The sequence below is a fragment of the Chaetura pelagica genome, unplaced genomic scaffold, assembly GCF_000747805.2.
Source record: "Chaetura pelagica isolate M959 unplaced genomic scaffold, ChaPel_1.0 scaffold283, whole genome shotgun sequence".
Taxonomy (NCBI): domain Eukaryota; kingdom Metazoa; phylum Chordata; class Aves; order Apodiformes; family Apodidae; genus Chaetura; species Chaetura pelagica.
This window is the reverse complement of record NW_009952688.1, coordinates 713,043-722,271: the sequence shown is the minus strand read 5'-3', so window position 1 is coordinate 722,271 and position 9,229 is coordinate 713,043. Positions and strand designations below refer to the sequence as shown.

At 46.4% G+C, this 9,229-nt stretch overlaps 1 protein-coding gene across 1 annotated transcript in view; it reads left to right on the top strand.

The window, feature by feature from the left end:
* Positions 1-9,229, top strand: part of DNAI1 (dynein, axonemal, intermediate chain 1) — a 141,065-nt gene that overhangs the window by 94,399 nt on the left and 37,437 nt on the right. The window contains exons 16-17 of the mRNA XM_009993806.1: positions 18-166; positions 1,066-1,165. Of these exons, the coding sequence (XP_009992108.1) occupies positions 18-166; positions 1,066-1,165 (249 nt within the window). The remainder of the gene's footprint in view (positions 1-17; positions 167-1,065; positions 1,166-9,229) is intronic.

Below are 9,229 nucleotides of genomic sequence, written 5' to 3'. Positions count from 1 at the left end.
AGTTCTTTCCATTGCAGTGTTCAAAACACTATTCAAAACAGTTTCTGGATGTGTTTGAAGCCCATCACATGTCCGTGGACTCAATCAGCTGGAATCCCTACCACCCAAAAATCTTCATTTCTTGCAGTTCTGACTGGACAGTCAAGATCTGGGATCACACCATCAAGTAGGTCCTGCTGGGTCCTGGTGTGGGTGGGGAAAACCAGCTTGACATGGCAGCCTCATGTGTTAGCTCTGCTCATACCTCAGTATCAGTTTCCCTCTTAGGTATTTATATTGCTAATTGCTGTCTTATCTCTTTTTGGGGCTGATCACTCAGATTTGTTCTCTCCCACTATGAGATATAAAATTTAGCACCAGCTGCCCCAAGAACTTGCCAAGCAGTGCAGCTCAGCACAGAGCCTGACTGTTTGGCTTTGGACGTGGCTTTCTTCAGGCAGGACCTACTGTGGCAGGGTTATTATCCTGGAGTGATGCTGTAGAGAAGTGTCAGGGGTTGGCTTATGGCCTCAGGGGACAGACACCTCGTAAGAGCCAGAGGGGAGAAAAAGTAAATAAGAAATTTTAAATGTTTAAAAATACATAATGTAGTTCAGGGTTAGAAGTTGAGGAATGTCTGGTTTCAATCAGGAAATTGATTTTGTTGTAAATCAAAGTCAAGTATTTCCTGTCACCAATACTGCTCTAATATTCAATGGTGTTGTTGTTAGAAGTCCAGAGAGGAAAAATCACCTTTTACCATATAATTATTAGCCAGAGAGACTCCATCTTGATTTGTATGCTGTGGAGAAGCTTTCAAAATGCTTTCAGAAAGAAAGAAACATGCTACCTCTGTTCTCCTCACAGCATGACCAATTCCAGCCCATTTAAGTTGATTCTGAGCTTAGCTTTGCCTTTGTCTCAGACCCAGCCTGGAATCTGCCACAGAGAAATACGTCATCTCCCACTCGTGCAGTTGGCCTTGAAAAGCACAGGCTGCAGCACCAAAGTGTTTATAGCTCAGTGTTTCACTTCCAGAGCAGCATGTGTTGAAATGAGCTCTTCTCTCTGTGTCTTTGTTTACAGGACTCCAATGTTTGTTTATGACCTCCGTTGTCCTGTCGGGGACGTTGCGTGGTCCCCTTACTCTGCCACGGTCTTTGCTGCAGTCACCACTAATTGCAAGGTGAGAGGCTGGGAGCAACACTGCTCTGATTTGAGCTGAAAGTCAAGGGAGAGTAGGGCTGAGCATGGGGACAGATCAGCCCAATCCTGGCCAAGAGTGCCAGGGAGATGCAGGTCCCTCACTGGCAGGAATACACCACAGTGACAGGCTGAGCTGGCTGAGGTGCTTAACTCAGGATGGCAAGGCCCTGAAACTATTCATGCTTTTTTGCTCAGCCTGACTACAGAGGTCACAGAGAGGTCATAAAGCATCACAGATGAGGAAACCTGGGCAGCAGTATTTCCCAGTCCTTCTCCCCCTCAAGTCTACTACTCCCCTCCAGGCAAGAAATCTCTCAGATGTGGCCCAATCATGCAAATAGTGCTAAATCACAAATCAGGGGGCCTTTAGCAGATGCTAAGCAACAGCTGCACATCTCACTGCAGCCTTGACAAACCCATCAGAAATGCATGTGGGCCCTCTTCGCAAAGCACAAGTGCTTCTTGGGCTCCAAGCCCCCAGAAGCCTCTGGCATAGCAAGCCAAAACTCCCTGCAGTCCTAGTTTGCTCCTCTTACTCCAGGGATGGAGGTGCTCAGAGGACAGAGGGGAAAGAAGGCCTGAAGGCCTTAGGGAAAAGGCTTTTTTTTCCTGTGCTTTCCTGCCCTGGTCATGTATATCCCTGGGCATTAATTGCTCACTCCTTAAGGTAGGTATTGCAAATGCGTGCAAGTCCCTGCTTGCTTCCCTGTGCACATCAGTGCAGGTATGCAGCTTGCATACGCCAGGAGAAAAAGTTTTAACTCCCTCAGTGTGAAATCAGCTTATTAACCATCCCTGGGGATGGAGAGATGTCAGTGAAGATCAGAGTACCCCTAGTACCAGCTGACATCAGGACATTGGTTGTGAACCTCCAAGGTATAGAGAAGCAATAGAATAAAGTGGTTATATACTTATATTGATATTAAAAAATCAATTATAGTAATAAGTCCAGGGTCAGCCAATATAACTTAGTTCCAATTAAATAAAATCAACATTTTCACACTGTATGAGGCTGTCTCCAAAAGTAATGATTTGGTAATGAAGCACTTAGATCAGTCCTAATAGTGAGATGATGGGAGCTATATTTTTGCCCCTAGCCATCCATCCTAGTAGCTGAGATGGTTAATTTGTGCCTGGCAAGTAGCCAGGGCACATAGCTGTCCATCGACAGTGGTTTTGTACTGTAAGATCACATTGCTCTGTCACCATGGGCTGTATGTTTTCCTGGTATAAATTGGAAAGTCTGTGCAGTTTGGCCAAATTACTCTAGCAAAAATATGGGCTTTATATATCTCTATCATTGAATTGATGCCTTGGCAACTTTATTGCAGTTTAGCCTTTATGTTATAGCAAAAAAATTCATTTCACTGATACACTGGCTTAGGCTGTGAATTTGTATCTCCCAAGCAAAGCAATAGAAATCTTTTCACTGGGGCACCTGGTCTCCCTGGGAAGCTCAGGATGCTACAGCCTACATAAAGCAGTGTTGATTTTTTTCCCTGGCAGGGACAGTCAGGATTGGGCCCCTTTTTCCTGATGCATCTGTCTCTCCCCATTCTCCCATGTGCCAAACAAAGGGACTACAAGAATGAAAGAAAATGCTTTCAATGCTACACATGCTCTGACTTGTTTTCCATGAGTGAAGCTGTGTGCTGGCATTGACAGCTTCTGCTGAGTGCTCGGATGAGCAGTGCAGAGGACTCTGGGTACCCTGGCTGTGTCTTGGCATCTAGCTGTGGGGGAGAGGATGGAGATGTCTCAAGGCAATGACACATCCTGGGCAGCATGAACAGTTGGATGGTAAACACTCAGGCATACTTGGATTTCTTCTTAATGTGGCCAGGTTTCTGTAGTGATAGCTCATCTCTCTTGGGGCTTCGTGCCACTCGCTTAGGCGAGGTTCTTTGTCTTAACCTGTTGCAAAGAAGCTACTAGGGACTTGGCAATAGTTTATGCAATGGGATCTTTCCATCCCACCCCTAGATTACCCCAGCCACTGCTGCAGTGATTCTAGTTCTGTTGCTGCTGTCACATTAACTGCAGCATCCATGGGCCTGGAGTTTGTATGACAGACAAGATAAAACTGCAGAGTGACTGGGCCGCACTGCTTAGGGTATCTCACCTTGGCTCTCACACCTTGGATCTAATACAGAAATCCTAATTAGAGCCTCATCTAGTAGGATCTAATTCTGCTTTATGCCTTTAGTCCCAAGCTTAGAGAAGAGTGGCCATCAGCCAGAAGCAGCCCAGAACTGGGCTGCCTAGAAGGAAAGATCCAGGAAAGAGCAGCCTTCCCATTGCAGTCGACTGGCCAGGACAGCTGCTGATAGAAATCCTGGGCCTCTGTGTTAGCCACTAACCATGCTGGTTGCAGCTGAGTGTGTCTGAGACCTGGTTTAGTTTCTGTTTTGAACAGAAACTTCTAGATCTGCAGTGGAAGTGGAATACATAGTTGTTCACAACCTTTTCATTCCTGGACATATTCCACTTCACGGCACTTCTTGGGAATAACTCAGTGCCTCACAAAGGGCAACCTCCATTAATGCTGGGAAAAAAATCTACATTAGCAAGATACAGAAAACTACAGGCTGTGCAGCCAGGAAATAAAAACATTAAAGGCCTGTTCATGAACATCCTCTCATTTTGCATCTACACGGTCATATCTGCAAAACTTAAAGATTGCCTAGAGGTGGTTTTAAAATCACACTCTAATTGCAGTCTTAAAGAGTTACCAGGCATGTTCTGAAAAACATATTTCCTAATTTAAGCTGATGCTGTGTGTTTAAAATGTGTGTATCAGCCCCCTAAGACTGACTTTGAAATTACAGGCCAGTCAGTCTCGCCTCTGTGCCTGGCAGAATCATGGAGCAGATCTTCCTGGAAACTATGCTAAGGCACGTGGAAAATGAGGAGGTGGTTGGTGGCAAACAGTGTGACTTCACCAGGGACAAATAGTGCCTGTCAAATTAGGTGGCCTTTTATGATGGGTTTGCAGTGTTGGTGGACAAGGGGAAAGTAACTGAAGTCATCTACCTGGACTTGTGCAAAGCATTCAACACTTCCCCTGGTCTCTAAAATGGAAACATATGGATTTGATAGCTGGACCACTCAGTGGTTAAGGAAGTAGTTGGATGGTCCTACTCAAAGAGTTGTGGTCAATGGCTTGATGTCCAAATGGAGACCAGTCATGAGAGGTGTTCCTCAGGGGTCACTACTGGGTTCGGTCCTGTTCAGTGTCTTTGTTGGTGACATGGACAGTGGGATCAAGGGCACCCTCAGCAAGTTTGCAGAAGGCACCAAACTGTGTGGTGTGGGCTGCACGCTGGAGGGAAGGGAGGCCATCCAGAGGGACCTTGACAGGCCTGAAAGGAGTGCCCAGGCCAACTTCAGTAAGTTCAACACGACCAAGTGAAAGGTACGAAGACACCAATCTGTGTGGGGTGGGCTGCACGCTGGAGGGAAGGGAGGCCATCCAGAGGGACCTTGACAGGCCTGAAAGGAGTGCCCAGGCCAACTTCAGTAAGTTCAACAAGACCAAGTGCAAGGTCCTGCAGCTGGGTCAGGGCAATCCCAAGCACAAGTACGGGCAGGGGGGAAATGGATTGAGAGTAGCCCTGGGGAAAAGGACTTGGGGGTGACAGTGAACAAGGAGCTCAGCATGAGCCAGCAATCAGAAAGCCACCATGTCCTGGGCTGCATCAAAAGAAATGTGGCCAGCAGGTCAAGGGAGGTGATTCTCCCCCTCTGGTCTTCTCCTGTGAGACCTCCCTGCAGTGCTGTGTCCAGTGCTGGAGGCCACAAGACGAGGAGGACATGGAGCTACTGCAGTGAGTCCAGAGGAGGCCATGAAGATGATCAGAGGGCTGGAGCAGCTCTGCTATTGAGAAAGGCTGAGAGAGTTGGGGATGTTCATCCTGGAGAAGAGAAAGCTCCAGGGAGACCTCATAGCACCTTCCCACAGGAATGCTGGGGAGGGACTTTTTACGTGGGCAGGTAAGCGATAGGACAAGGCTTTAAACTTGAAGAAGCTCGGTTTAGGTTAGGCATTAGGAAGGAATTATTTCCTGTAAAGGGAGTGAGACACTGGCACAGGCTGACCAGAGAAGCTGTGGATGTGCTCTCCGTGGAAGTGTTGAGAGCCAGGTTGGATGGGGCTTTGAATGGTGTCCCTGCCTATGCACAGGGCATTGGAACTAGGTGCTCTTTAAGGTTTCTTCCAACCCAAGCCATCCCGTGATGATTCTATAACTTGGAAACTGGGGCATTTTAGAATCTAAGAATCTCTAAGTCCCCATGCATTCAGGAGGTGGAGATTTAAGAAAAGCTGTAAATATGCATTATGATAAAATATGTGTGTTGGCAGCTGGGTACCTGCTTCAAACAGCACCACCTCTTCATAAATAACCTGAGTGTGCCTGTTCTGCTGCTGGTGCAGTGGATATTAACTGCTACTATTGCTCTTTATCATGTTCTGGGTAATTTCCTTGGTCTCCTGCTCTGCCTGATGGCCTTTCTGTTTCAGAATGACCATAAATAATTTGCAATGCAAATTGAAATAAAATAAAATGATAAGTGAGATGTGCACAGCTGTGCCAACACTGCCTGGAAAAAACCTCCCAGTTCTATACCTAGGTGCCTAAATAAGTGGCCAGAGTTTAAAAGGAGTGCACAGCCAGTTGCTTCTATGGAAGGTTGTCTCTGCTTTATGCACTCAGGGTAGTTGCTATAGAGCATTCAGCTTTGGTTTTAGGCAAGTCTGCTGCAGTTGTGCTCTCTGATTGCATTTCAGATGACACTTAAGTTCCTTGAAAACTCTACAGTGGTTCCTAAAGTGGACAGGTGATCTGTTATTTCTAAACATGAGTCCTGCAGCTCAGTTTGCTCAGTCCCTCCAGGCCATCTACAGGGACCTGGGTGCAGATACTGATCTGATTAGCACTGAAATAAAATGAGGTTAGAGAACACCTAGTTAGTTTAGGCTGAAAATGGTAAAACCCTGACATGAAGAAAAAGGCTATGTAGGATAAGGGACCTGCTTTGGAAATTTAAAAAAAAGACAAGTGGAGGTGGATTTGGGTACTTGGACCTTTACACTTAGGGTGGAGGAAACCTGGAGATGTTGGTCAGCTTATTGTAAAGTCAGAGGGCAGAGTAACAAGGAGGGGTGGAATTAAATCTCAGTGGCCTTCAGCAGGGTTTGTCTCTGGGAGTTTGCTTTAAGCCCACCTCAAAGATACACTTAAAGCAGAAAGAAAAAATAAAACACGTGAAAGGGGGAATCATTCCTCAATTTTCCTTCTTGGGCTTCTTTTGTGTACTTGCCTTAAATTAGGAGATGATGTTGTCAGGTTGTGCTGTACAGCAGCAATACTGCAGACCTCCATGTCTGGCTCACTCCTGGCAAGCAGATGCTTTGTTGTGCTGAATCAATGCATCAATTATCACCTCTGTTGGAAAAGCCAAAGACACCCATATCACTAGTGTCCCCAGATGGCTGCCCCCCTCAATGGCTATCATGGCATGCTCAAGCTGGGCTTGTTTAGCCTGGAGAGGGAACCCAGCAGCAGCCTGCCAGTGCCTAGAAGGAAGTCATCAAGAAGTTAGAGCCAGGGTCTTCACAGCAGTGCATGAAGGGACGATGAGACAGAACAGCTGAAACAAGTTGAAATGAGAGGTTTTGCCTGGATGTAAGGAAAAACTTACACTGTGAAGGCAGTCAAGTGATGAAATAGCTTGCCCAGAGAGGCTGTGCCATCTCTGTTCATGGAGGTTTTCAAGACCAAGTGTCCTGTCCTTTGGGCAGGAGGTTGGAGCAGGGACTTCTGGAGGTCTCTTCCAATCTAAATTATCTTCTAACCCGATGGTGCTATGAAATGTCCTTGTGTGAGGAGAATCCCAGGGGCTTAACAACAGGCTTGAGAGTTTGCACTAAATACAAGTCCATTTTTTCTCATGGTTTTGTGGTCTGTGTCCTTCATGACTAATGCAGCAAGAGCAAGGTGATGTTATAGCCATTTTTAGTAAGTAGTTATAGCCTCAAGATAAATGCCATCCAAGTGTGCACTCAGCAGAGAAAGCCACTCAGACATATGCTCCAAGGCTTTTCCCTGTATCTCTCAAGATGTGAAATACTTGAAATGACCCAAACCTTCAAAAAATTAGCTAGTGCTTTGTGCTGCTTACAGAGTAAGTGTGCCCCTTCCTGCCAATATTGATATTTTAATGAACAATTGTTTTGTATGAGAAGCCTTGAAGGCTAGCTTCCTGGTGCATCTCACTTACAGGAGAAGATGCTGAAGAGATGCCTGTTGTCTTGATACCCACCCTTTTCTTGCTTGGAGAGAAACACTGGTTTAGTGCTGGCATGTATGTGTCTTCATAGAGAAATTTCCAGAGATTTGTTGCCCTTTTATCACTGACCAGCAGCAAAACCCAATCTCCATTTTAAAAGCATAAACAGTTTTGCAGGTAAGAGGCTTGCTAAATCTTCCAGGTTTGCAAATATTTCACTAGGTATTTTGGAGCTAATCCTGCTTCTTCCTTGTAGGGCATGAGTTGGGGTGCTGGCAGATCTCTCAGGGTTTGTCTATGCTTTTGCTCAGGGGAGTTAGGATTGTGAACCCTCACAGCTACAAATGTCCCTACTGCATCTGAGTATTTCCTCCTACTCTCTGCAGTAGCCCATGGGGTTTGTCTGTACTTTATGGGGTCACCATGAGCTTTACAGGGCTGGGATGAGATGTCTCCTGGCTTTTTGCACCATGTCTGGGGCAATTACTGGGGTGTAAAAGCACTAAATGGGTGCAGGTCCCTTTGCTGTCACCCAGAAGGACGTTTGAGTAGGCTGAAGTGTACTTCCTTAAAGTGGCTTTGAAATTGCATTCACAGCATAAGTGGTTGTTTCCAGTAAAACTGTTCATTTTCTTCTGCCACAAAATCTAAAAGGCTCTTTCCTATTCCCTGCTGAATCTTTGAGATTGATTGGACTGCTGGGCTGATTTACATCTGCTTTAAAACAAAGGCTGGTGGCACATCAAAGCTCAACGAGGGCAGAGTCCCTGGAATTAGTGCTGCCTCCACTTTGTGCCAGTCAGGCTGTCCCCCTTCTCCTCCCCCAGCCACCAGGCTCTCTGGGCATTGGCATTTCTCTCCCTTTGCAGCTGCTTTTAGGGAGTAAAACCAGCCTGGAAGACTTTGGTTTGTCTCTCCAGGGTCTGAGCCCTCACCTCAGTTCTGCTGCAGCTCCCATCTCATTGCAGGGTGCTCTGGTGGGCTGCAAGCTTGAAGATGAACATGAGGCACCTCAGGACACTACTGCTCACTCATACCCCTTAGCTACTGAGTCACAGATGAGGTGGCTTTGTCAGCACAGCAGCTGGTTCCAGTGCAAAGTCAAACTGATTAATTTAAACCCCTTATTGTCAGTGGCTTTGTAGGAATTGTCTTTTACACAGATGCTCGCAGGCCATTTCTCCATTACTAGACCTATTGCTCTTTCAGGTTATGCTCTTTCAGCATTTTGATGAAACTCACCTGCTGAGTTGAATTAGTTCATTTAGCCACCCTAGAACCAAGTTTGCCCTTTCCTGCTTGCATGACTGAAAAAATCCCTTGGGCATCTCCAAAGATTTCATTCATTGATTCGCCTGTTAAACTTTGCATAAAAACCTCCTTAGGGGCACAGAGCCCATCAGGAGCACGTGAGAGAGTTTAGAAAGCTGCTTCTAGGTGCCTTTCTGCTCCCTGCCATTGCCACCACTAAGCATGGCCTCTCACTTAGGTTTGAATTTGCAAGTGGGGACAATTGGCATTAGGGCCACTGAGACACTCCAGCAGTCTGCCCCATCCTGCTGTACAGACACAGCAGCTCCTTGGTGTTTATGGCTTGGCATTTTATAATGACCTGGGATCTCTGTGCTGTTTCATTTTAAATGCCAGTCTCCAAACCATGACAGTTCCATGTCTGCCTTATGAACAGCTCTCCTGGGCTGCCACAGGGCTGTAGGTGGCAGAGAATAGTGGCTGGCGTTTCCCTCCACCATTA